Source organism: Gasterosteus aculeatus, chromosome 18, assembly GCF_964276395.1.
Source record: "Gasterosteus aculeatus chromosome 18, fGasAcu3.hap1.1, whole genome shotgun sequence".
Taxonomy (NCBI): Eukaryota; Metazoa; Chordata; class Actinopteri; order Perciformes; family Gasterosteidae; genus Gasterosteus; species Gasterosteus aculeatus.
In genome coordinates this window covers 15663633-15691138 of record NC_135706.1, presented here as the reverse complement: position 1 = coordinate 15691138, position 27506 = coordinate 15663633, and the positions used below count along the sequence as shown (strand labels likewise).

Sequence of the window (27506 nt, the reverse complement as noted above, 5' to 3'; positions counted from 1 at the left end):
CAGGTGCTGGAGGCCGTGATGTTGAGCCATCCAGGTGAGGACTTCACCTTAACATTTGGCAAAATCAAATACACTGACCTCTTCTATTATTATACTTTTTAAAGACTTTCAGTTAAATCCTGACATTTCCTCCCTCAAACTGTCAAACTGCTCATGAAAAATGTATGTTTACTGTCTGTTTTATTGTATGTTTATTTACTGGCAGCAGAGCCGTGGTCTCACACAGTTTCATAAAGCTGCTTTTACAGTTTGTTGGTTTACTGTCAGAAGCAGAGTGTTCCTGCTACACAGCGTTTGACCGGTTTCTGTTTATTCAGCGGCCGCCTGCCAGTAACACATATCTCAATTTACTGTACCTCGATCAAACATGCCAATTATTCACAAGCTGTTTAGCACATTCAAGCAGCTTATTGACCTTTTACACGAACACACAGAACTTCGATTATTGAGATGGACGAAGCCTCACGAATTGCCTTCCCGAGCCCCCTCGTCAGGGTCCTTTTAGCTCGGCTTTGGTCTCCTCCAGAAAGACACATTCGTCTCTCCCCGTTGTTCAGCAGCTAGCTGAACCTGCTGTTTGTTAGCAGGCCGGCGGCTCACGGTGGGTCCTACACTGATCAGAGTGGTGACAGGACACCAAAAACTATGAGGCGAAAGAGCCTGAGAGGCTCCGCTTAGCTGATGGAAAATGTGGGATTCGTCCCACTGAGCGTCCGCTTCCCCGTAGAATATTGGTTATGGCCTAATAGGCATGTCTGAACACTGTCTACGGTCCTTGTGTGATCAAATATAACTGTGGCACCGTATGACTGTATCAACTGTTGGTCTAATTCACACACTTCAAAGGATCTGGTGTGTGTCTTGAACAGAAAACCAGACCAAAGATTTGGTTTTCCTACACTGGCAATAACACCAAACCCCCCCCCCAACGTTCGAGCCAGACACGCTTCTTATAAGAGAAGTGTGCGACGAGCATCCCTCATCGCCGCTGCAGTTTTGGGCTCCACCCGTGAAAACCCCCGTCGGACCCTTTGGCAGCACCCGAATCTGTGTGGTCTCACTGCGCAGAGAGAACATTCAAAGTCAACAGCAGATCCGTCCTCTGACGGATTTCTGTTTCTGCTGAGCGCCGTTCTCAGATGACTAATCAAAATGAACAAAAGGTGAACGATTAGCGCGAGGCGGCAGTTCCCTTATGAACGGCTGTGAAAATATTACCCTTCAAGGGCTTTTCCCCCTTTTTGCCGGGCTGTCAGAGTAAACACCAGTGTGTCCTTAACTGAGTGAAGACTGACTGAACAAATGGAACCGTCAGCTCTTGCCTCATAGCGCGCTGATGGTTTAATGAACCCCACAAAGGCGAACGTTACCAATAACCTCCAGTCAGAATCGCGCTGTGTCCTATAGAAACAGCGCTAATCGTTTCCAGATATGTGAAGTTCACTGCACAGCGGCTGGACCCCTCCCTGTCTGCCTGGACCCAAAGGCCTGCATCTGTCTGCCGGCAGCGAGGTCAGATTGCAGCCGACGCCCCTCGACCCAACATCTGTCAGTCAGTCAGTCTGCAGGCCGCCTGTTGTTACACATCTGTATATGTTCGTATCTCTCTCATTCTGAACGTGCCTCTGAGAGTTCAGAGTTCAGAGCGGAAAGTCGCGCGCCGCACAAACGGCCTTCGCCTTTCACAACAACACGGAATATTCTGCAGCGGCAACAGTGGCCGGCGGATTCCTCGGGGACGTGAGGAGGAAGCGATGACGCAGGAAGCACTCCTGCTCAGCTAGCTGTCAAACTGGGAGCCGGCGACCCGAGTTTCACGTGTTTCTTCCACCTCGGCGCAGAAACACAGGGACGCTTGTTTTACAATCTCTGCAAAGGCGAAAAGGAGCAATGAAACACAAATGCTTCTTTTAAAAAGCTCATTGGTGGACGGGTGGCGAGTGGAACGCGGCAAAACAATGAAGCTTGCTGTGATCGTTTCTTCAACAAAGCATTTCAGACTTTGTTTTCTTTACTGATGAAACTGACACGATTTAACAGAACGGGTTGAGAAGTTCTCTCAAAAGGCGTATTTTGTTACTTCGGAGCCAGCGAGTTTTCCTGCCAAGCTCACCCCCCCATGACCTCTGATTCCGACTGTTAGAGCGGCATCAATCTCCTCATCCAATTCTCAGCGAGCGAGCGAGTATTTCCTAACAAGCTGATGATTTGTTTCCTAAAACGAGAAACTTAAACCCCGTGTGGATCCTTCAGCACAACTCTGGTGGAGCGAGTTGATAAAAATCTCAATCAAGAGCCAAAACACACACACTCACACTCACACTCACATATTGCGCTGTCTGCTTTAGGGTTTATTAGTTTGTTTACAAATGTGAATATAGTTAACTATAACCACAAATGTGTCTCATGCATCATCAACTCTGAGTTCACGGCTATTTTTCCAGCTGCATCCAGTCCTGCTCGGTGTGTGAATCCATCAGCAGCGGAGGAGGCGATGACGCAGGAGGGAACCGGTATCTGTCAAATCTGTGGCAGCAAACTTCGACTTTTGCACATAACGAGCAGTTGTTATCAGAATGTTTCCTATGTCACAGCATTCCGTTCGCTTCTGCTTCCGAGATCGCCTCCCCCCCTCCCCCCCGGGGTAAAATATGGAGTGAAAAACAAAAGTGAGGCTGCTGTGCTATAACAGTCCGGCATGTATGAGCAGGGGCCCCCGCCGAGGTCTCACTTACAGTGCAGTGATTGAAGGGTGCGACGGTTACGTAACTGCAAGGTGTGGTGTGACGCCGCGTGAATACGAAGCCTTGTCCCACAGGTAGGTCTATAATACTCGGCCCCCCGCTTCCACTCCCCCCCCCGCGTCCCCCACGCGTTTTTCCTTTTGTCCTTTATGCTCTCATTTCACCTCATCATCCTCCAAGGTCCCAAATTGTTTCTCTCACCAAATCTGATTTAATTCTGGACCTTCTCTTCCTGTTTCCGCGTCTCCTCCACCCATCTGGTCTCCATTTTCTCTTGCTGAACTTTCAATAGCTGCTCTTTTTTTTTGGGTTTTGTTACCAAGCCTTTCTGTATACTTAAACAATTTATATTCCTGCTCTGCACCTTGAGTTTCACATGCAGAGCCCTGAGGTTGCTCGTGTCCTCTTTGTTTGACTGCAACCTTTTTGTGGCGAGCTGCGTTGGACTTTACCTCCACTTCTCACGGTAACTGCTCCCAGGTATGTTATTGCCCTGCCTTTTGGACATGTGGTTTAGCGTGCCTGGCAGGGCGGCGGGCGGCTCTCCTGGCTCGGCGTGTTTATGCAGGTGCAGGACGTTCAGGACACACCGCCCTGCAGAGCCCCTTGGAGGGGCTTTTTTCAGGGCAGCCTATCCTGCAGTATTGGAAGGGGGCCGCCTATAAGTGGCATTTCGGAGGGACGGCCCAGAAAAGGCATTTCCTCAGGTTACTGGAAATGAAGCAGTAAAAGGTTTGAACCGACTCAACATACATCAAAGTGAGCAACTTTTTTTTTTTTTAAGGACTGGCGAAAGGTTGATGCTCAGAAAAACACAATGAGATGACAACATGGTGAACAACAAGAGCTCGGTTTGCATTAACGATAGACAGTTCAGTCCAATATATATATATATATATATTATATCAAATATACGTTGAGTCTGTGTATCAAAAGACAATAAAAAAACAACAGCTAGCCGACGGACTTCTTGTTTGACATTATTTTAAAGAGTCACGACGCCGCTATGGAGCCGCTATGGAGCCGCTGTGCAGAACATTTTGTTTTTTCATCTGTAAAAACAGCAGGTTTAATACAGCACGTCAGCGGGAAAAGGCTTTAATGGGACATAAAGTTGAGTGTAATCGGCAAAACAACTGAAGTCAATATTATGTCTGCGGATGATGTTCTTTCCCAAGTAGTAACACACCACCTTTGCCTTTTCACACTGTTAACAATGCATCATATGCTAACATTGCATATTATGCAATGTTAGCATATGATAAATTACAGTGCATTTGCCTTTTTATGCCATTACATAATATTAAGCTTTTATGGCATTTAAGTGGCTGTGACTTTTTAAATAAAGTAATGCAAAATAATTAGTAAGTCGAGATCACATACAGATGGAAGCATATTGTCACATCTTTCAGTCCATATTAGCAAAATGAACGTGAAAAGGTTGAATTCCTTTGACAAAGTCAAATCTGTGATACTGGGAAGAATTTTCAAGCTCAATCTCAACTTTTGTAAAGTCGTTCAAAGTTTAAATCGTGTCTGAGACAAAGTTTTGCTGAAATTTCCCTCTCAGGTGCAGGTGGAAGCAACCAGTCCGTGCAGGTAAAAAAAACGTGACCTCCAGCTAGCCGGCCCGCGTTCACACGGCGACAGAAGTCTTCTGCCGCAGTAATGACGGGTCGATCGCACGCCGCGATTTCACGCACAGGAAGGACAGAAAAGCCGGGGCTCTGTTCTCCAACAGCTTTCCAGGATAATGAATTCCTCTGGTTTGGTCAGCCAGCAAAAGACATGAGGAGAAAGGGGGCGGTGGACTGCATGAGAGGAAAAGCGTGTTTCCAGGATTGTAGTATTGTGGATAATTACAGATTACCGGTTAGATTAGTGGCTTCAATCTCCAGAAACGCAAAACAACATGAAACAGAAAGCATTAAAAGACCAAATCGAACTCGTGCTTTGATTGAATTAAGTGTAAAAAACCTTCAACTACAGAAGGTCTTGGTCCAATCTGATCACTTTGATGACTTACATTGGAGCTGGCTGCGTACAGCAGGCTCAACGTTTATCACCCTGCAATGTTCCCCTTAAAAAGATGTGAACTTTGGCACCGGCTTAAAATGAGCACACGCTCAATGAGCCATACTGTTGCTGCGTGCGTACAAACACAGATGCACACCTCGAGACGCACACACACACACACACACACAGTACAGTGCGTTTCCACATTGCAGTGAACTAGGTTGAGAAATTTGAAAGAAAACAAACAGGATTCCAGAAGGTTGCGGTGTGGCGCGAGGCCGCCGGGCCGGAACACAAAGAGAGGCCTGTTCGCGGCGTGCAGCGGCATTCCGCCTCACAGAACAGGCTCCGGGACACTGTTGACCTAAGCTACTTTAGAATGTTTGTGCAATAGCTTTTGACCACTTGATTAAAAATACCGTTTGATGCCAGAGCGGCCGTGGCCCAGCGAGGGGCAGTTCAGACTGGTCTGAGCGTGCGGGGTGGTAGGGGGGGGGTATGTGAGAGCCGTTTGCCCGGTCGAGCCACAGTCCAGGCATTGAGGACGAGCATCCAGGCTGTCTGGTGATTTCTGTAGTTACATAACGGCAATTCTGTTGAGAAATGTGCCATTCCGGTGCCAGAACTTGGAGCAGAGACCAGGAGATGAGGTTCGGCGTAGGATGTAGACCGTCTTCACCAAATCCAATTCTGCAGACGTCTGCCATGAGAACTCAATTCATAATGTGAAAACGAAGTGAAGCTTTAAAGCTCACAATGACCATAGCGTGTGGGCTGTTACAGCATTATAGAGTCTCCTAGAGTCCCTTCGGCAAATCGGCCCGAGCGTTTCCCATCAAAATCCAACATGTGCAGACGTGGGCGGAACCAGAAGGATCGAGATGCTGGATCCCCCCCCCCCCCCCCCCGATTTTGCCAAGAAAAACGCAGCTCAGCGAAGTGAGCGCAGCCGGCTCTCCTCCCCTTCAGCCGACACCATAGAAACGTCCTTGAGCACGTTTCTTAATGTCCAAGCGGCTCCGGCGTAGCTGCGCAGGCCGACGCCAGAGGACTGTGGTCGCGCTGGGGAGCCGCCAGCCGTGAATGTGTGCGACTTTGAACGTGTCAGAGCAGAGCGTTGATGAAAGAGAGAAATGTGTGCTGGGCAAATACTCCCCGGGATAAATTAAGGCGGAAAGCAAACGTCTATACTGAGATCTGGAGAGGAATAAAACGTTTGATGCGTTGGCGGATTTTGGCTTTGAAGGGCCGGATTGAACCGGTGGGAGGACAGAGACACGCGTTGGTTAAACGGCGTCCCGCCCGGGTCGGTTTGTTTTTGTTGGGTATCTTTGGGTCGGAGGGTCAAAATCAAAAGAAGATCAAAGTTTCACAACTAAATCTATTTATTTATTCTGTGGTCGGGCCTGTCACGGCTCTGATGATGATGATGTCATCTAATGTAGTCTCTTAAGGTCTTGTCCCTTTCCCCCTTCTCATTCATTTAGTTTCTCATTATCTAAACATTACATCTTCTGATCTTGTCTCATATTTACAACAAATCTATTTTGACCTTGAAAAACATGTGATCACATGATCATCTCATGAGTGAAGCTGATTACATTGAACCTCGCCAGCACTCATCTTCATATCATGTCCTCTTGTCTCATTTCCTCTCTGTTTTGGCGCATAGATGTAATTCAACAGTTTATTACATGGCATAAAGTCACAATCCTGGAGTTCATCTCATGGATAAAGTAAGTGTACTTGACCTCATATCTCATTTTTCATCCATTCTCGTTATCATTTAAGATCATCTTGTCTCATTTCATCTCGTCTCGTCTTTTTTCTTGTATTATTTCATATTTCCATAAAGTTTGTTATATCTTTATTCATCTCATTAGTATATTTAATACTCTCATTTCTGTTTATTTCACCAGATAAATCATCAGTCTCATTTCATCTTTAAAGCATGTAAAATCAGTAATATAATCTAATCGTCTCCATGTATTTATTATTCATAACCTCAACTCCTCTTATGGTCTCAAGTTGTTTCATCTCATCCGTCATTTTCAGTAAAAATAAATTCATTTAAAACTCGTCTGTGAATACCAACTTTCATTTGGGTTAAATTTAACTCACCGGTTCTCTTCTCACATTGTCGTCTCATACATTCATTTAGTCTCGTTAAAGTAAAGTTTATCTCATCTCGTTTTTATCCCATTTAATGTAATGTAACATTTCGGGGACATCTCATCTGAATTTACATTACAGCTCCATTTAATGTCTTTTTAAACATAATGTGTGATGGTCACTTTGTCCTCGGCCCAATCTGACCCCCCCCCCCCCCCGGCCTAGTTCACCTCGTCCCGTCTGGCCTCATCAGCTACACTCGTCTACGTCCCAGACAGTGAAACAGTGAGTCCTAGATCCCCCCCCCCGGTGTGAAAACATGACGAACATGTCACAACACTGTGAGTAAACCCTCTCCCCCCTCTCCCCCTCTCCCCCCCTCTCACACACCTCTCCCCCCTCTCTCGCAGGCGCATATGTTCGTAACATATCGTGCGTTTGAGACGACAAGCTGTGTTTTCGCGGAGCAGCTCCCCACTGACCCGACGCCGTCGAGCCCTCTTAACCTTTGACCTCGGCGCCCCCCCCCCTGCCCACTCAGCCGCGCACGCGGCGCCTCAAACCGCCCCTCCTGTCCTTCCAACGCAGCTGATTCACGCGCCCGATTCGCTGGCTGTGCATTGCGGCTCGTCTGTGCAATTTAAAAAAATCTTTAATATTTGTTTTCCTTTGTGCCAACAAACGAAACGTGGCTTTAAGACTCGTGAATAGGCCACACTTAATCATTTAATGAAGTCTGATATGTTAGCAGTGTTAATAGTCTTTATCTCACGTATGTGATCTAAGATGAGTTACTCTGACACTCAGGAATCAACACCTCTAAAGAGCAGCATTCTATTCTATCAATAATAGAATCTCACATGAAGAGTTTAATCCAAATGATTGTTTCTTATTTATTCAGGATTATCTAATGAGATAAATAACTTCATTTAAGGCTTTAAAATCAAAGCTTTGCAATAATTTATTTTCCCCCATTGTTAACAATCAATCCAAATAGCCAAACGTGTTAGATTGCACGTCTCAGCATGAAGGATCAACTAACAGAAGTAATGGATTTGGTTCCCTGATTACCTAAAATTCCACAGTTTGGCTCGGAAGCCGTTTAAGATTATTCTGCTGCCGTGTTTTTCCTGCTTCATCCAAATCCTCCGAGTGTAACTTTAGTTCCTCGGGGAACTTCTAACACGACACCCACATCTTATTACCCACCATCGCAGTAAAAAGGCCCAGAGTTAAATCCTCACCGCTGAATAACAATAAGCAGAGCCGGGCCGCGTGTGGTCTGACCAGAGGCCACATCCGTCCAGAGCAGCAGCACGGCCACCTAGGAGTCCATCGCTCGACGACCTCCCTGCCTTCCACGCCTCCGTCCTTCATTCCGCTCTCCCACCAGCGGCGCGCTGGACGCGGTGACGTCCGCTGCGATGGCCCACGAGGTCACCGCCGTTGGTCTCGCTGCATTTTTTGGCCCCCGGGTTACGTCGGCAAACGGACATCTAGGCGACGATGATGAGGCGAGCAAACGAGGATGGTATTTAAACGTGTTCACACGGGACGCAACAAAAGCCGCTGGGGGGGGTGAGGGTGGGGGTGGGGGTGGACGAGGGGGGGTGGGGGTGGACGAGGGGGCCTCTCTCGTCTTCTCCTTTTGTTAGCGACGAGTAAATCACTTTGTGCCGCCATCGGAGAGCTCAGGAAAGCGTTGACCTCCGATGTCCCCCCCCCCCCCCCTCACCGCAGGAACGAGCCTCGCGTTTTAAGGTCAGCGTTTAAACCACAGAGGCAGAAGTGGTTTTAGGAAGAAGTCGGAGAATGTAAACAGAGTTAAAGGAGAGCTGCGACCCGCCCAAACCGGTGAGAATATGGGGGTTCGCCTGAAGACGTGGAACCCGTGAGACAGGTAGCTGGAGAAACATCTGGCCCGATGCGAGGAAGCGAGCAGTCCGTCCGGTGGTACGTGAAAAGACCTTCATCGCGTGCTTCTTGAAGAGCATTCTGGCCACGTGAAGCACATCGTTATTACTTTGTTACGCTGACATCCGGGATCGTTCTCTGAGGTTCTGTTCCGACATCTTTTGATTCACTTGTTCCTATTTCACTCCTACTCAGATCCTTCAGCAGAACTATAGTACTACCAGACGTCAAGGCCGTAAACGAGAATAAGGTCTTTTCCCACGGATGAAGATCATTTTGATCTCTTTGCGAAAGGAAAATGAGAAACAGGCCAGCGACACTAAAAGGGCTCGATCGTAAACCGACGTGAAACATAACACGATGGATTCTTCTGACCACTTAAAGAGCTTTACACAAGGTCAACGTTTATCCATCCACACGCTCACGCATCTCAGTCACACCTCCAGCGGCAGACGAACCGGAGCAACTTGGGCTTCGGCTTCACGATCTTGAGACTTTGAATCCCCAATTATCCGATAAGTTGCCCGCTGTACCTCCTTCGCCACGGCATGCGCCGCCCTGATGTTTACCGACATCACATCACAAGGTTCCTGGTCATTGAAGTCGTTTGGACCCTCACCACTGACCCCCCCCCCCACCCCCGTCCCCAGAAGCCACTAGCATCTCAACGCAGCCGCTTCAGATACTCAAAGAACACAGAATGCTCGCTTGATGTCGGATTGTGTGTTTGGCCGGCGCAGGGGGAGTAAACGGTTGGGCGCAGGTGGACTGCGGGTTCCTTTCCGCGCGCACGCAAGGAATGTCCACTTTGAAACGGCAGGTGAGGGCAGCAGCTTCCCCTCGGCGTGGAACATCATGTCACCTACCCCCGAGAGCTACTTCCTCTTCAGAAGAACATCAATATTTACCAGAATAAACAGAAGGCCCCTGAATCCGACCCCCACCCCGGCGTGTTTTTCTGTTCCAGTGCCAGTTGTCAGGCTACCAACGGCGGCTCCACCGCCGTCTTTACTCATGAGCCCTTTTGAGGGAGAGCACACCTCGGGGAGGATATTTACCAGCAAACACACCGTGCATTCCTCCTGCTGGGCCGCTGCTGGGACTCCTGAGTAAAGTTCACATTCCTGGGCCGCGGGGAGGAATGCTGGACCAGACCTGAGGATGCTCGCCGGCATCTTCCACGTGTCAACAACTCACTTACGCAGACTTTTGTTGGCTCGGCTTTGTGACGCACTCAAAGTGTTTTATAAGCGTTGACACTTGGTCCCTCGTAAGCACTGCGACAACTAACCTGAAATACCTCAACTTCACAACGGTTGATGCACTGACCTTGATATTGCTTTCAGAAAAGCGCGCTCTTTGGCGTTTAAACAGCCGAAAGGGAGCCGGCTTAAGGCTGACCTGAAAAGAGTGAGTGCGTCTTGCAGCCATGAATAAAGCACCGTGGACGTGCTGCAATGGAGAGCGAAGGAGAGAAGAGGGGAAATGAAAGAAGGGTCAGAAGAAGGGAAAGGAAGGGAAAGGATTTGGACAGGCTGATTGCTAACACGATCTCTGTACTACTGCGAAGCCGTGACTCATCCGTGTGATGGTGATTATTATTGCGACAGGCCGACCGGCCCCTCAGAGCACGCAGGGGCTCATTGTCTCGCTCGAGGACGCTTCCATCGCTGGATGGGTTGAATCCGAGCAGCCACTCGGTGGGACGGTCCAGACTTTGATCTCAGCTAATTGGCTCGGCTCGGAGGGGACGATCAAAGCCCTGGAGGGCCGTGATGAAGGTCTAGAGGAAGAAGCTCCTGGGTTTGTTCTGCTGCTCGATGATATGACATTTACAACTGAACGGATGTGTGGCTACTGAATAATTGAATGCATACCAACGATAATACCAGTACGAGGTGTTGGGTGCATGTAGGGGTGTACACGCTGGGGCATCGTGGGGGAGAAGGAAAGTACTGCAGCACTGCCCCCTGCTGGCAGCTTCACTCATCTAAATGCATGTACATTCATTGCATCGTGGACTATGACTTTTTTTTAGGTTTAATTATAGTGTTTGTATGTGTTGAAAGCAGGCTGACAGGGGGAAACATTAATAGGGGACCAGATCATTTAAAAATTCATAAATAACATAGAATAAAACGTTCATTCATTCATTTTTCTTATTAAATCATGACGTTAAACTTAAATGTTTACCTTAACATATTTTAAGCTACTATGAACCTATAACATGACTATAGTCTGGCTTTTTTTCAATCAATATAGTTTTCTGTACTTTCAATTGAAAATAATGAATCTTTTGACAAAATATGATTAGACTTTGTTACATTTCATGACAAACTATTCTCCGCTTTTTAAATCTTTCTTCTATGGCATCCTCTGCAATGAGCATTTGAAATGACATATTTCAAAGACCTTCTTTCAAATTCTAATTAAAAGGAAAACTAATAGTAAATTGTTATTTCCTGCAGTGTGTTTTCTAATGACGCAGGCTGAAGACAGGGAGGTCCGGATTTTCCCAAATGAGCATTTTATTTCCATTTTTTTGTATGTTTGTCACAACAGTTTTCTACATCAACATGCAAAACCAGTTGCCATGTTGAAGGAGAAACATAAACAGGTTATTTTTAACAGAAAGTAACTGTGTGACACTCAGTGTCTCACTGAGCAGTAACTCTGCACAAAGTGTCCTCGTGCTCCTCAGCTCTGGCATTTCTGCTCGGAAGGAAAATCCTGCTCAGCTCTTTGCAGCCACCTGCAACTTTTTGCGTGTGTGACCTGCCTCGCAAAACTCCCCCGTCCCACCTGTCCTCCGCCCGAGTGACGCGTTCACAGCTGGGTGTCCAAATGCTCCACTTTTCCATCCACAAACTTTTCCTTCTGCGTCAGTAAGACAGTAAATGACATGTTGAATATTTGTTTTTTTACACTAGCATTTAAATAATTTAAAAAATAAAGCGACCTGCAGGTTTTTCTCTTATTTTTTTACTTTAATGTAAAACTAACTACAGTGTTATGGACAATTACACTGTTATAATGGTTAGAGGAACACCATCATCTTAAACAAAAAGCATTGTTACTGAAATAAGAACTAATCAAACAGTGTTAGCGGTCATGTAAAAGGTGATGATTCATGAATAAAATCAGAATGGCATAAATGAATCTTCTCACAATTTATTCAGCAAACTGCAGGCAGCGTAATCTCAGTATCTAAAATATACACGTGATCACAGTTCTACATGAAGGTCTATCGGTTGCAGCAAATAATAATTCCTGTTTGGTCTCACTTTACTTCCAGTTACATTGATGGTTCCTTCATACAAAGAATGAAGAGAGGAAGACGGTAACTGTCGGTCGTCGGTCACACAAAGCACTTTTTATATCGGTAAAGTCCCCGCACACGCGTGTGTTCCCGCCCAACGCGGCTGACTGGACCGCTCCGCCGGGCCGCGATCGATCGACCTTTAACCCGTCAGACAGGCCGCTGGAGGAACCCGCGCGGCGTGCGCCGCCACGTCGAGGCATCGCATGTGGCACCTACATTCTGTGTGTGTGATCATTTGTGACGTCGGGACATGCGAGTCATTTCGATAAAAAGGTGACGTCTTTTCAGTCTCTCCTCTATTAAAAACAGGAGGAAACACAGGACAAAATCTTCCTCTAATGATTTGGAATGACTGCTGGCGTTGGAGTGTATATCACGTGGTCCTATGCAGAGGATTTATCATGGCTATATATGGCACATTGATCACATTTATCATTGTAACAAAAGTGCAGGACATCAATTTAAAGAAACGAACGTTACATTTTCAATTAGATGAAAATCGCAATAAGCCGAATGCCGTTTTTCATATGTGACTTGATTAAGAAATCTTAAAGGTTACACACAGAACAATGCTGCACCTGTGTTCGCACCTCCCTCGGAGAATCAGGTGAGGACTAAAACATCTAAGCTTTCCCGTGTAGTAAATAGTGCCAGAATCAGACAGAAATAACCCAATTAAAGCCGTTTCTAAGAATAAAGCCCTCAAACCCGGGTTTCTGATTTCACAGTGTGCAATCCCGTCAACAAAGACAGCTACGTCTCCAGATTACGATCACGTCCGAAAGACTGTTATAATTTAAATAGGAGAAAAACAGACGGCCCAGGTGACTCCCCTGGTGAGATGAGCGAGAAAAAGGAGGAAAGGGAAGAGAGGGACGATGCTTCATGCTTTGTCCGGGTTGGTGACTAACCAGGACAGGGAGGAGAAGAAGGAGAAGGAGCCTTCAATTTTTGACGGAAGCCCAGATGATGAGTCCAATAATAAGAGCAACTACAAGCAACACGATCACCAGGATGCACATCTTCTTCCGGGAGCTCCGCTGGGGAGGGAAAGAGCACAAAGACTCTCTGTGAATACGAGTTCTCAATATGATCTGGATTTTAATGCAGCGACGGCTGGATTTACTCAGGATTGACGTGACTCACGAGCACAGTGTGACTCGCGTCACCTTTTTCTCTTCGTCCTCAGATCCACTAGTGACAAGCCAACCCCTCCACCCTTTTCCCCGTCCGCTGAGTTTACCTGGTAGTCCGCGGCGCGGGACAGCTGCTGGGTCGCGTTCTGGACGTTCACGTCGGCGCTCTCCACGTTGGCTTCTATACTGTCTGCAGGAAACACAGGGGACGATGACTCCTAATGCTGTCTGTTCGTTATTAACTATTAACTATTACAACGATTCGGTTTAATTATTGGGCTATTTTGAGGCAACAAAATGTTTGTCAGGGAATCTGAGAGCAGGCGTCAGAAGCTCACCGATCATGTCCCCCTGCTCGTGGACCATCATCCCCAGGTCCTTGAAGATGTCATTGACGTCTGTGATGTCCGACTGAGCCACACGGAGGGAGATGGTTCACGTGAGAGGACAACACGCATGCGACACTTTACACTTCCTCTTCTCCTTTTGCAAATTATTATTATTGTCTCTTTTGGAAGGTTATTCTTTTGTTTCAGTTAATTTAATTTAATATTTCTATCTTATTATATTGTATATAATGTGTATCTTTTTATTCTATTTTCTTCCCTGTACATGCTGCTGTGATACCAAAATTTCCCTCTTGAGGGATCAATAAAGTATCTATCTGTCTACATCCGTGTTTGTGGGCGTTCACGATTCACGTGCGTACCTCCAGCTGCCTGATGGACATCTCCCTCTCCTGGATCAGCCTCAGATCTTCCTCGGTGATGGCCTCGGCCTGGGCCTGCACCTGCGCTTCACTGCCGGGGAGGACGGGGAGGAATGTGTAATAACAGTAATAATAACCTCGAGAACTACACATAATGATCGGAAATAGTGGACCTACCTAAAGAAAGCAGGGACATTTCCAAAGCTGTCATCGGGCTGTCCGCCCTGTTCAAAGGAAATACAGAAGTTTACCGTGACTGTGGGAACAGCACAAGGTTACACGAAACCTACAAATCTCCTCATGATGTCGACACATATGGATTATGTGTTGTGAAACAGGAATGCATGTTGGTGTAGAGCAAATAAAACCCAGGCTGCCAGGACATGTTCCATGACAACCACTTAAAGCCGCACGCCGCTGCTAATCAGCACCAACGCGGCCGATGAAGACGCCTCTCTGGGGTGAAGGTGGCCCGGGCGAGCAGCCCGGACTCTCCTTCTTCCTTCTATTTACTTCCATCACCAACCCCCCCCCCCCCCCCCCCCCGGTCTAGAGTCTAAGCTGGTGACGTTGCCGAACGCGGCGGATCGCTCACCGACACCCGGGAGCTGGCTCGGACTCGGGCCACGAACTCCCGCTCCTTGTCGGCCGCCTGCCGCTGCGTCTTCTGGAAGCTGTTCAGGGCGGCGGAGAAGTCGTTGACCAGCCGCTCTTTCTGGATCTTTCTCTGCCGCTGAAACGCAAACGTTGCACTTTAAACATTTACCAAGTCAGTATTAAAAAGCGGGCGGGAAATGATGACTTTTAACGATCGCTGGTGAAGGCATTAGCAGTCGAGTACCTGATCAGGGCCAACAGGAAGCCCACTGAATGCTTTGATCAGTCTGTCCGTCTCCTTCGCCAGCTGGTTGCCCTGCTGCTGTTTCTGTTGCCTGGAGACAACATTATTATGAGAGATGAATACTGTACAGACCTCAAGAAAAAGGGATTGCTGAGAGGAGAAGTGGCCATGAGACCCGATTGGTCCGTGTTAAGAGCTGTTGGCGTGTGTGCGTGGAGTTTGCATTAGGCTGGATTTCCCTAATGCAGAATTTACAAATCGCGTATATAAGACGCTCGAGGTGCGCCAGCGCAGCGGACGGCGTCCCTCCACTACTCACAGCGTCTGCGGCAGCTGGCTGCTGTCGTGCTCCGTCCCCAGCAGAGAGACGACCCGCTGCAGCTCCGAGGCTGGTGGGACGACAAAGAGTGCACGCATTGTCCAACCGTAACCAAGTGTCTCCACGTGCAAACCTTGGTTCACTTAGTGGAGGAGGAGGAGATGTAATGTGTGTGTGTGCGTGTCTTACTCAGCAGGGTAAGCTTCTGGATGTTGGAGGTTATGTTCTGAACCAGAGCGCTGGGCTCATCGGGCATCCCAGCCTGGTAGGCCATGACGGAGAGCTGTGGGGACACGCCACACGTTTACATCCCCTCGCCCGCTGGTGGGACGGACTGTTACCGTAGTTACCGCGACTTTCACAACGCATTTCACTGCGTCTGCGACCGACGTGTGAAAATACCTTCGGGCATCTGCGCTGAAACCATTTGGTCGTCTAGTTGAATGTGTTTCACATTCACAAGTTGTAATTCTACACAACTGTAATTAACACTAAATGGCTAAAAGTGACATCCAGATACTCCACCTGTACTTGACACATTCATATTATTCTCTTATTGTTTTTATGAACAAACATCTTCACAAATACATGCTATTTTGTATGAAGGGTTTGGAAATAACGTCACTTTTTCCAATTCAACCAGACAATTAAAAGCACCAAAAGACAAACATCCCCCTGGAAAAAGACCCTGGACATTTTAAAATCAAAATGAATGAATATTCTACCTCCTGTTTCCGTCTCTGTTGTCCTAAGACAAATGTCCCAATAGAGGGTATGTGATGGGTTAACAATATTGGAATATCAACTGAACAAACTATTGATTAATGAATCACAGTTCAAACTTGTTCAGAAGGCCAAGTAGAAGCTCTGTGGTGGTTCAATGAGGATCGAGGGTCACGTGTGCTGTTTTTCACTGGAACACAAGTTTATCATTGGGGTATTTGAACAGAATGTTCCATGCTGGACATGCAACAGTGTGGGAACATATTAATTATTCTTCTTTTGGGGTCAGATGCATTTCAAATTGAAGTCTTGTATTTTTGTCGGTGTGGAGAAAAAAAATGTAACTGGTGGAGGTTCCATGACATCTAGCTGGCAAAATTGTTGGATGAAAAGTCAATTATATACAGCTGACTTTAAAAAACAAAACAAGAATGGAAGTAAATATTTAGTTAAAAATGTAGTTAAAAAGAGCAAAGAAGAGCCAAAATATTTAAAGCAGTAACAGCTTGAAATATATATATATTTTTTTTTTAATTTTTTTTTTTAAATACCATAAGCTCGACCACAAATAAATAAAATAATTAAAATTAAATAAATTAAAACCTTCAACACAATGTGAAAAACAATGGATAAAGAGTTGAAATATTTTCTTAATCCAAACAATATATAGTTTAAATAATGTTAGAAATTAAGGAGACAACAGTTGACTCCCAAAATAATTGGATATAAACAGATTTTACAAATGATAATTGGGATCCAGCGGTGTGAAAATACCTAAAGTCCTCCCGCGTCCAGCGCATTAAAGCCTCATCTGCAGTGGACGCAGTCAAATAACAGGGCGCGTGGGCGGTGTTTACTACAACCAGGTGGAGCAGACTTCCGGTCGGCTCTCCACGTAAATCACCGCCCTGCTGCTGCTGTGGGCGGGGCTAACGTTCGTCATTTAAGCACATTTAAACATTCCGTCGTGTCTTTAATGTACATCTTTGCATCCTCCCTTCCCGCCTGAGCGAACGTGCGCGCGCGCGCGTCCCTTTCACTGCACCTGGCAGCGAGAAAAATGCGGAAATCACGTGAGCTTTACGGTCACAAGGAGCGCAACGCTACCGCACAACGAACGGGCACCATTACTACTATTATGTGCGCTAAAGTTGCGTCAGTTTGAGCCTCGCCCTTACGTCGGGCGAGTCATTACGTCATTATCAAAGTCGCAGCACCAATTTGAGATGTTTGTCTCTGGGCTTATTTTTTGGTTGGGCATTTTTTTCGGTCAACACACGTGTTCGCGTCGCTGCGTTTAGTAGAATCGAGTCCTCATCGCGAACACGGTGATTTGGCGCTCATGCCGACGGCGCTGTCAAGCGCCGATAAGTGTTCAGTTCGGTTTAGTACAAGTTTGAACTTTACCTTCTGGTGACTTGCGACGGCGGTGCGTTTCCTGGTTGGTGGCCCCTCCCCCTCGTCACGTGACGCCCGGCAGCAGAAGCCGAGTCACTGGAAGATACAGATTTCTGTCCGACAAAGGAAGGTTTGTTTAAACTTTGAAGCGACACAAAATCATCACCCTGGAGCTATAAAATCCACTCACGTGAGGAGCACTCTGTGCTGGTGTTTTCACTGGATGCGATAATTAGCTACAAAATTAATAATAATAATTAATAATAATATCGAACTTTCTGAAAATTAACACTGAACACGTGGCAGAGTATTTTTATTTGATGAATCGCTCATTGAGGGTATTTCATGGGCTGATTCCAGTATTTTAAATGTACATTTATTCAAAATGAACTACTTTTGGGGCGAGAAAAAATACTTTTGGCTACTAAAAGAAGTCTGATGACTGCATCCTTAATAAAATATTGCCTGCAGGTAGGCATCATACCAGCAAACATCTGTTACCAAATTTGTTGAACTCTGCACACAATGTTTGGATATCGAGGTTCATGCAGTTTAACCACACAGCGACCAAATCGACCCGTTATGCAATGGTCTGCCTGCCGGACGACCTCCCTGGCCGGGGCCACTTGAGATTAAAGTGGGTTTGACACTCCTGGTCCGGACCAAAAGCCAATCGGGATCACAACGTCATTTGGATTTAATGTTCCGTTGTTCCTGCGGTTTTTAGGTACAAACATGGGCCTATAACCTTATAACCGCTTATCTTCTTTTCAACGTCCGTGGACAAAATTGTGGCACCTTTGTCCCAGTGACTCTTGGAAAACGCCTCACACAAGCAGATGTGATTCACCAATGTTGACCAATGGCTCTTATCTCATCAGTCAACAGGACAGTTCAATGTGGTTTTCTGTACTAAAGTAAAGATTTTTGCTATATTAAGATATTTGAATATCCTAAATGTTGCCGATTGGATCGGGATGAAAGTCTGCTGCATTATTTCTCTTTAATATCGACTTTATTGGTGTTTTTTGTATCCATCCAGGAGAGACACTTTCTATTTGTTAGTAATCGGATTGTTCCGAGCTCCAACCAATACCCATTTATCTTATCCGTCCACTGTCAGGGCCACTGAACTGCACGTCACATGGCTCAGTTGACTTCGGGGTCGCAACGTCGACTATATAAGCCCTGAATTCACGGGACTCTGAGCGACGGCTCGAACCCTCAAAGCTCCCGAAAAAAAAAACATGCTGCGCCCCGCGGCCCTCGGCCTCCTTCTGGCGTGCGCCGCCTCTCTCGGCGGCGCCGCTGTCATCCTAGAGAACGGCTGGCCCATCCTGTGGACCCAAACGGCCGGCCAAGTGGCCGACATGCCGTCGCACGAGGGCGTTATGACCCCCGACCCGTGGCACTTCCTTCACCGCATGAGTCTGTACCGGCTGCTGATAGCTGCCACGGACCCCTTCCTGGGCTCCATGGGGACAAATGCCACCGACAGTCCGCTGTGGGGGCTGCCGCTGCAGCTTGGATGGATGCTGACGTCGGGTAAGTGGAAAATAGAAAATAGACATTGTTTTAATTTAATTTGCAGTGATGTGATACAATATAGACACAAACTGATGGCGTTGTGTACAATGTGTGGCGTCTTCAGGGCGTCTCGCCGACCCAACCGGCGCTTCAACCTGCGGCCTGGAAACGGGAGAAAAAATGTGTGTTTCTACTCACAGCTGGTGGGGCTGTAAGTATGACAAACACACCTGTACACACACACGCACGCACACGTGACACACAAGGTAAAACACTAAGAAAACCACCTCCTTACCTCCACCAGGTGTGAACTACTTCACCTCCGTGCTGCCCTTCCTGTCCGCTGCGCAGAAGGGCTTCATGGGAGCAGGAGTTCAGGTACGTGGGGAGCGAAGAGGAAAGCAGACCAGTCACACGCTGACAACGTCAACGTGGAGCTGCACTCACGACACATTGTGGACCTCCTTCAGGTCCAGATGCAGGTCCCCGAGGGCGTGACGGACTATTGCACAACGTACGCTGACTGCGCCACTCGCTTCCCAGACGCCATGACTAAGTGGGATGCCTTCTTCCAGGTACGGACAGATCCGCGTTACGACACGAAAACATGAATAAACGTCTCCTCAACTATGTGTGTGTGTGTGTGTGTGTGTGTTTAAAGGGTCTCCTGGACGCGGCTGATTCCCCTCTTCCAGACAATGAGAAGAAAGACGCTCTCCTTGGCCTCTACTGGCAGGCCCAGATGGCTTCGACGTACGCCTCTTCTGCGTGCAGCGCCAGGTAATATCCCCCTCCATCCACCCGTGCGTCCCTCTGGTCAATTTTTATCTGAATGCAACGAGTCTCGGTGAGAGCAATGGAACAAGCTGCACAGCGGACGGGCCCACGGTGCATGCTGGTGTGGTGCGGTGTCATTTAAAACATCCGCTCTTGCTTCCCCGTGTGCTCAGGCGGAGCCACTACTCCTCTGAAGAGGTGTCCTTTGCCAAGAGCTGGGAGAACTCGGGCGAGTACGTCGCCGCCGCACACTTCCAGTCCAACTTGGAAAAGTCGGCCCTGTTCATAACTCCTCTCCCAGGTCGCGTCTTAAAGGTGTGTGACCGCAGTCGGCTCTGGCTAGTCGCTGGTCAATTGTTTTTCACAACCCGAGCACCGATACCGACTCTTCACATCCTTTCACGCTTAGAGTGGAGACAGCGCACCCAGCATCGCCGACCTGAGCGAGGCGGAGAACCACACACTGTACATCTTCTCCTGGATTAACAGCGCCAACACTATGCTGGGTAGGACGCACACACACGCACACACACACACACACACACAAAAGCACCATGACCTTTTGACTCTTAATGATGGCGATGATGATGATGTCCTCTGCCAGCCGGATCCCTGGTGCGCATGTGGAGAAGCGCCATGTGTTCAGTGGCCACGAGGGAGAAAGGCAGAGAGATGCTGGAGCAGCTGCTGCTCAACCCCGGATTCGCCACCAGCACTTTCCTGTCCATCATCTCCGAAATGACCACCAGCTGCTAGAGGCAAACACGCTGCAGAGACTCAGAAACTCCAGTTGCATCACGTGTCGCTTTTCTCGTCTGAAGAGGTGTAGACAAACTTGTTAATTCGTTATTTAATTACTTTTTTTTTTTAACTGTAGATCCACAGGCAGTTATTCTAATTTAAAGCAGGTATTCTTATGTCTATCTGTTCCCCAATAAAAATATTGTCATATTACTCTTTTCTCGTTGTTTTACTGCACTTTCATTAATAAGTGAACAACAGACTATCGATGCAATGCTCACTGGTTTGAAGATGCACGCTAAAGATTGTTTGCACAGAACTTCTTATTTTACATCTGCAATAAACGACGGTTTTATCTCTATGTTCTTCTATTTGATCATTTTATGCAACACGAATGCCCTTTATGACATTCATCTGACAGCTGTCATTTCTAGTCACTGCGGATTTAAATGACAAAATAAGTGAATTTGAGTTCTTGAAATTTCAGGCATTGTCATAAACTAAAAGAACTACATCCTCCAACACATTTCCCGCATATGCTGCAGGTCCTTAGAGAAACACAACACAGCAATCCTCACAACAGAAATGCTGCAGTCGCACTCTTATCCCGTGTTATTCGTGCACGCAGTGGGTGAGTTGATGACCGACAGGTGCCTGTTAGAAGCGGCCCGTGACTGGGGAATAAGTCGGGGAACAATGCGCCTGACTCTCCACCACACGATGGATCAGTAGCAATACATTTATATTACTCATGCAATACAGATGCAGTGCACATCTGGACGGATGTGCTCTGCAGCGCTCTACTCTAATCCAATAACGCCCCCTTGTGGTACGTGTGTGTAAGTGCCAACACGTCATGAATTGTAAAGGTGCAAAGCACAAAGATGTAACATTTAAGTCGTTGTAAAGAAATATTCATTCTAAGATTAAATTAGATGAACAGTCCTACTCGTACAGTTATTTGTTGCTGAAAGAGAACTGTATCTATTTTGTAAATCCAGACGTGTTATTCACATGATCTAATACTGTCCAAAAATATGAGTTTTAGTATATGGAACAATATTGTTATGGATCCATAAAATCAGTCCACCAGACTTTAAGGCATCACAAGCTTCTGGATTTTGTCTTATTGGATTCCTTCATCCACACGGAGGCCGTGCCAGACCAACAAGGCAGCCACTTCTTCGGGGAGAATGATGACTTATCTTTTCATTACATTGTAATGGAAATAACAGATGGATCCATCTTGGCAACGGCCGTATGAACACACTTTATCTATTTTCGAATTGAATACACAACATCTGGGTTTCTGGTAATGGATTGTCGAAAGGCAACGGAACAGTACAGTGTTTCTGGGAATTTATTTTACAGGGAAAAAAAAAAAAAAGATAAATTGCATGCAAAGACATCAGACTAATGGAAAAAAAAGTATTTATTTCAACACAAAACTCAACATTTACTTCAACAAAATACATCTAAAATCACTGAAGCTTGAATGAGCAATTGAATGAGAATGACATCAAAGACATGTTTAAAAGGAAGACACGAAGCGAACCCACCAACAACACCATAAAACCATCTTCATATTATTAACAGCATGTACTGTATCTACACTAGCTCATGATTGTCCATGGAAAAGTAATATCAAATACAAACTCACACTAAAGACAAATAAAAATGCTCATTGTGATATCCTGTGAAGCTGCGTGTTCTCGAAGGGCTTTGTCTCTTTACTTTTGAGCTTATTCTTTATGGTTCTTCCTTTTCGCGACCATTAGATTAGTGCTACCAAATATGTTCTGTCCAAAAAAAACATAAACTACATTTGCTTCAAAGGGCTTCAAAGATTTCACGTTACAATCGAACGCGTCAACCTCACTCGTGTTGCAATTCAAATCCAGAATGTATTCTGCTTGCACCGGAACTGCAGAGAAAACTGCAATAAAGAGTCGCATAACCTGCGTTAACTTCCTGATGCTCACTCAGCACTTTGCATGATTCACCACACCGGCTGTTCAAAAGTAGTTTGGATTTTACACACACTTCTCTGCGTGTTTATCAGCAGTGGTTCCCAAGCCGTGGCGTGGAGCCCTCTAGAGGGGCGCGGAGGGATTGTAAAATGGTCGGTACTCGAACTAGTGCGCTATTCTACAGGCTAATTTGTTTACTAAATTACCGCTGCAGCTGTAATCTAGAGTCATATGACTACAGGTGATCATTGTGTCTTTTGTGTATAAAGACAATTTGCACCAATGCAGCTGGTTTTCATATGTTATTTAAACATATTTAACCCCCTTTAGTTAGTACCTTCATCAGTGTTGTTACCAGTTAACCCAAATTCCATCTATTTGGGTGTGGAGGGACCAGCACTTTGGCTTCCACAAAGGGGACATGGCAGAAAACGTTTGGGAACCACTGATTTACAGTAACAATGATCTCCTGGATATTGGACCCATAAATAAATAATAACGTTCTACGTGAGGAAATGGTGTGTTTTTATTGTGTAAAGTGTCACATCGAGGACCGGGGTGTCACATGTAACTGCGGGGATACAAAAGACAGACGTGCTCGACGAAGACCCGCGAAAGGCGGCATGAATCATGCTGAGCGCGTCCAGGTGAGTGGAAGGAATGTCACTGTGAAGTCTAAACGCCGGATAGGAGCCCGGCCGGGACGACAGATTCAAACAAACGTTGGTCGAACGCGGCGAGCACGGCCACGTCTTCCAAATAATACTCCAATTAATTACAGTAAAAAAGTTAAAAAGAATCCGCGGCCGGTCGTCGATGGGCGCGTATCTCACATACGCATGTTCTACACAGTGTCGGCCATGTTGCTTTGGCGTCTCGCCGCCGTCTGCCGGGTGGTGAGGTAGAGAGATGACCGGACGGCGGCGGCGCCGAGTGCCGCTCGGCCACGCGAGAGGTCAAAAAGGTCAGCGAGAGGCCGCCCGGAGCCCGCTAATGCACTGAAGTGTGAGTGAAGGAGTGTGTGTGATTGTACCCGAGAGAGCGCGGCGTGTCGGTCATACGGTTAACGAATCGGCACAAATATACACCGTGGCTGTGCTGGGTAGAAGTTAAGCCTCTCCGTAGGCGGAGGCCTTGTCCTTCAGCAGATCCAGACACACGTGACAGCTCCAGCTCCCTGCGGGGAAAGAGAACATATACAGCCTTTAGCCGTTGGCTTACATCCCGACATATGTAGTGTCAACACGGCGCTGCATGATGGACGGCCGGAGAGAGGCTGCCGAACCTTCGGGGGGCTTGGTCATCGGAGGCTTCAGGCAGTACATGTGGTAGCCTCGGTCGCAGTCGTCACAGAACAGCAGCTGGTCCTGCGTCAGCAACGTACATACGCCGACGTGTTAAACACACACACACACACACACACACACAGGTACAAGAGGCAGAGAAAAAAGAAAATAGTATATGAATCCGGCCTGGAAAGAGGATGAGAATACGGCAACTCGGTGTGAGCAGTATTAGCGGAGGTCTGGCGAGTTTTAACGTGAGAGTTTATTTTTTATGCGCAAACTGCTGTTCCTAGGGTTGCCAACCGTGCCGAATTGTCCGGGACATCCTGATTTCTGGGCGATTTTGATATGTCCCGTCAGGGACAGCTCCAGTCCCGTAATCCAATCACAGCCAATATATATATATATATTTCTTTTAGACGGCCAATAATAGGCTTCTTTAAACGCGCCAAAAACTCAGGCGAACGTTGCTCTGGGACACGCTTGTTGCGTGGTGGTGACAGTTTGGTTGAACTGGCCGCTGGGAGGCGAGCGTCATCGTCTGTCAAAATGAGCAGTGAACTTTGCAGCTATAAAAAAGAACGGGAAGCCAAAATGTCGTGGGAAAGCGTTTTGCACAGTACGCCGCCGAGAACTGTCCATTAGCCATGGCGCGCCCGCGCACACCTGGAGAAAAAAAGTGTCCCTCTTTTGGGGTTGAGGAAGTTGGCAATCCTAGCGGTAAGTAACAAGCAACCTTATGAAATATAAACACGCGTAGATGCATCCCATGAATTTATGATGTTTGCATATTTTATCCAAAAGTGAGAAGGTCCCGTCGCTAAAAGGAAACAACGCGAAAATTCAACCTCAAAAATGGGGGAAAATGTCCACAGGGGATCACAGGAGCCCCCCGTCTCCTACAGTACATATATGTACATATATATATATATATATATATATAGTCGTACGTCGTTCTCTGATGTGCCGCAGAGGCTGCAGGACTTGCACTCGATGCACTGCCACTGGTACGTCCTCACCGCCTGCATCATGTTATCAGTGAACTGCAGACACGTGGGGTGACCTGCGGAGGGGCGGCGAGGAAAAGGGGCAAGGAAGGAAGGAAAAATAAGAAGTTTGAAGCTCATAAACAATCAATAAAAGCAGTTTTCGCTGCGTCCAAATGGACTCTCTGAACTCAGCCAGCTCACGGCCGACCCCGTGACCCCCGGGGGCCTCGACGTTAAATCCTGCACGCGCGGCGGAGCGACCGGAGACTCACCGGAGCGTCCGCAGTCGGAGCAGGACACCAGCTCCTCGGCCTGGCCCGTCTTCCGGTTGGCCTCCTGGTCTCCCAGGCAGAAGTCGCAGTAGTCGTTGGGGATGATGCTGCCGTCCGCGGCCTTCTGAGCTGTGGGGGGGGGGGGGGGGGGGGCGGGGCAGCGGCGGACGCGTCATTGTTGTGCGACAGTGCGACTCGCATCGGCGCTCGAAGGGGAAAGCCGTTTGAAACGTGCGACGCGAAGCTTACGTTTGTGGTTGTCCACGCTGAACGGGGGAGACGGCTCCATCTCGGCCTCCTTCTCGTCCTCGCCCTCCTCCTCCGCCAGGTGGGTGTGGGTGTAGTGGTAGCTCAGGCCGGGCCGGTTCTTGTAGCGCTTTCCGCAGACTACAGGCGGAGGAGCATCAAGAGGTTCCATCAGAAAACACGGGAAACCAAATCAAATTTCTCCTCCCCGTCTATTTTAATTTGAAGGAACTCGCGGTTAGTTTGCGTGATGATTTGTTAACTGGCTTTACAGTCAGTTTGTCCATGAAATTAGAACATAGCAATTAGTTTATTGCCGCTGCACGTTCAATGCCGTTTAATGGTTTCGTGAGTTAAATAAGTTGGAACGTGGAGGCTGACATGAAATCAGGATCTGGTTTGATTGGTAACAGGTGGAAGGACAAACAGATACGGGAATAGGACACAGCAGAACTGTTGGAAAAAAGATATTACGAGAAAGCAACACCAGGTTGGAGCTTCATGGGCACCTTTGTGTAGAGACAGAGCGCATTTAATGAGCCTCCTGTTCACTTTCATCGGATAGCAAACTTCCTAAAAGCCGCTGCTTGTTGGGAAACACTGCCGAGGACCCCCGAAAACAGCAGATACCAGCAGTGAGACTGTGTTTCTGTAAGTTAGGCTCAAATATCTCCAGCGTATGCAAATGTCTTCAGCGGGGAATGTGAGTGAATCAGAAAGCGATGCAGTATAGATGTTTGCCAGCTTGCACATAGCTGCCATTATCTTCCTCTCCACCATCAACTACACCTTATATCCACCTGTGGACGTTGCCATTGTTTGGCATGCAGGGACTTCGTTAGCTGTTCAGCCTTTGGTTGCACATTACGGGGCGGATTTATTTTCCGCTCACCGTGGGCGCTCGTTTTAAGGACGAATCTTTGCGCTCTGTCTCCATCCTGCTGTTGCTTCACTGTAAAGCCAAAAGTCTAATCTATGAAAAAACAGGATCTGGAAGCATCTATGAGCTCAATAAAATCTATGCAGCAGCTCGAGGAGTCTTTGTAGAATTGAAGAACACGCAGGAGCTGTAGCCATCATGGAAGTTTCTTTATATATATACACTTTATATATTTAAGCTGCATCCCATTTTTTTCCTTTCCTCCCGGAAGCTTTATCGTCTCCCTGTAAACTCAAACTGCCAACCCAACCCCACCACTAGCAAAGCCCCCCCCCAGTGTGAACACTTCTACAATGGCTACATCTGCAGAGCACATCCAAGGATAATCCGGCCTTAGAAACCATGCATCCCCCGGTCAGACATTAGTTGAGCCGCTGCTTAAGCGCCATTAGGTGCATTCCTTGCAATATGCATCAAGACACTCGGCGTTAGTTTCATGCAATGCTTGCACTGGATTCAGCTACATGGAGTGGCACAAAGCGTTTAAAGCGTCTGCGAGGGGGACACCACTCAGTCAGAGAGAAAGAGCCCATCATATAGAGACAGTTCACGGAGCCCCTAGGAGGACAGGAGGGCGACAGGTTCAGATACCTTCTTCGGCCTTTTTTGAGTTATGCTTTTGTTTGTATTTATCTGGAACAGAGAAGACACAAAAGCAAACAATAAAAGGAAAGACAGCACAAGACACAAAATGAGGATGAGATTCATCTGTTCGGGGGCTCAGTCGAGTCAGCGAGGCGATCTCTCTCTCTCTCTCTCGGGGATTCTGCCCGAGTTTGTCCACATTAGTGTAAGCTTGGATTTTGGAACCAGCATGTGGAGGAGGGTCTCCTGATACGCCATAAACAGATGAACGTTTTGTGGGGACAGATCCAAAGCTCGAGCCGTGGAATTTGCCCGTGTTCGGGTTAACTAGCAGCACGTGATGTTCCCCTTTTCTCTTACTGTCGCAGACGAAAGGTTTGTCCTGGTCCTCCACGTTAACGGGCTCCGACCTCCTGCGACTGGATCCTCTGTTCTGGAAGGAAAACACGACATCGTCTGACGACCACCAACGCGCACTTCCAAACGGAGGATGATTTCATTTTTAATCGTAGCATGTATGTTTCAACTCGCCGCTACGTGATGGAGCTACGAGCGTGTTCCTTTGTCAGATGCTGCAGAAACAAAGCCGAATGGATGTTTTGTGGATGAAACCGTGACGCTCACTTTGCCTCGGTTTCTGCTCTTCCTCTTTGGAGTGTCCTGCTCAAAGTCCTCATCGTCATGGAGACCGTCCCCGTTCTCCTCCGCCTCCAGAACCCTCTGCGTGGCACAAACGCACACAGGACGGAGAGTCAGGAAGGAGGAAGTCCATGGTCCATGGTCCATGGTCTGGAAATATATACATTAATAATGTACATACTGCACACGTGATAAAATACCTGTATTTCCAACAACGTTTCTTCCTCCTTGCAGATGTTGGTTTTTTTCTCCAGCAGGCTGTCCCCCCTCAGCAGGGCCTCCAGGGCTGTGGCCTCCCCC

The 27506-nt window shown here is 47.3% G+C and overlaps 3 protein-coding genes across 4 annotated transcripts in view; 1 reads left to right on the top strand and 2 right to left on the bottom strand.

Moving 5' to 3' along the window:
* Positions 1–11941: 11941 nt before the first annotated feature.
* On the bottom strand, positions 11942–17380 carry stx7l (syntaxin 7-like). The gene is made up of 10 exons (XM_040161526.2): positions 17244–17380; positions 15303–15396; positions 15114–15183; positions 14795–14885; positions 14549–14686; positions 14131–14177; positions 13954–14044; positions 13583–13655; positions 13352–13434; positions 11942–13148 (listed from the first exon to the last, which is right to left on the bottom strand). Exons 2-10 carry the CDS (start codon positions 15385–15387, stop codon positions 13053–13055), a joined length of 774 nt encoding a protein of 257 aa, XP_040017460.2. The 5' UTR covers positions 15388–15396; positions 17244–17380; the 3' UTR covers positions 11942–13052.
* A 1101-nt stretch (positions 17381–18481) lies between these two features.
* On the top strand, positions 18482–20492 carry leg1.1 (liver-enriched gene 1, tandem duplicate 1). Its single transcript, XM_040161525.2, has 8 exons — positions 18482–18779; positions 18886–18972; positions 19066–19139; positions 19232–19336; positions 19423–19541; positions 19712–19853; positions 19948–20044; positions 20143–20492. The coding sequence occupies exons 1-8, from the start codon at positions 18482–18484 to the stop codon at positions 20292–20294; spliced, it is 1074 nt and encodes a 357-aa protein (XP_040017459.2). The 3' UTR covers positions 20295–20492.
* Positions 20493–21693: 1201 nt separating this feature from the next.
* dpf3 (double PHD fingers 3) overlaps positions 21694–27506 on the bottom strand; it is a 15513-nt gene continuing 9700 nt past the window's right edge. The window contains exons 4-12 of one of the 2 annotated variants that reach the window (XM_040161523.2): positions 27407–27506; positions 27192–27287; positions 26928–27000; positions 26574–26615; positions 25046–25183; positions 24797–24925; positions 24486–24598; positions 23535–23616; positions 21694–23426 (exon numbers count right to left, since the gene is read on the bottom strand). The exon at positions 27407–27506 is cut by the window's right edge and continues 34 nt beyond it. In XM_040161523.2, the coding sequence (XP_040017457.1) occupies positions 23359–23426; positions 23535–23616; positions 24486–24598; positions 24797–24925; positions 25046–25183; positions 26574–26615; positions 26928–27000; positions 27192–27287; positions 27407–27506 (841 nt within the window). In that variant the 3' untranslated portion in view covers positions 21694–23358. The remainder of the gene's footprint in view (positions 23427–23534; positions 23617–24485; positions 24599–24796; positions 24926–25045; positions 25184–26573; positions 26616–26927; positions 27001–27191; positions 27288–27406) is intronic. The other variant, XM_040161524.2, reaches the window with a different exon arrangement.

What these genes read in the sequence shown, in the direction of transcription:
- leg1.1 (XM_040161525.2), top strand. Translation starts at nt 18,482, where the DNA reads ATGCTGCGCCCCGCGGCCCTCGGCCTCCTTCTGGCGTGCGCCGCCTCT. An exon ending in TGGATGGATGCTGACGTCGG is followed by an intron (nt 18,780 to 18,885) that starts GTAAGTGGAAAA and finishes TGGCGTCTTCAG; the next exon opens with GGCGTCTCGCCGACCCAACC. An exon ending in TCATGGGAGCAGGAGTTCAG is followed by an intron (nt 19,140 to 19,231) that starts GTACGTGGGGAG and finishes GACCTCCTTCAG; the next exon opens with GTCCAGATGCAGGTCCCCGA.
- stx7l (XM_040161526.2), bottom strand. Translation starts at nt 15,387, where the DNA reads ATGGCCTACCAGGCTGGGATGCCCGATGAGCCCAGCGCTCTGGTTCAG. An exon ending in AGCCAGCTGCCGCAGACGCT is followed by an intron (nt 14,886 to 15,113) that starts GTGAGTAGTGGA and finishes TGTTGTCTCCAG; the next exon opens with GCAACAGAAACAGCAGCAGG. An exon ending in TTCCTGTTGGCCCTGATCAG is followed by an intron (nt 14,687 to 14,794) that starts GTACTCGACTGC and finishes TTTGCGTTTCAG; the next exon opens with CGGCAGAGAAAGATCCAGAA.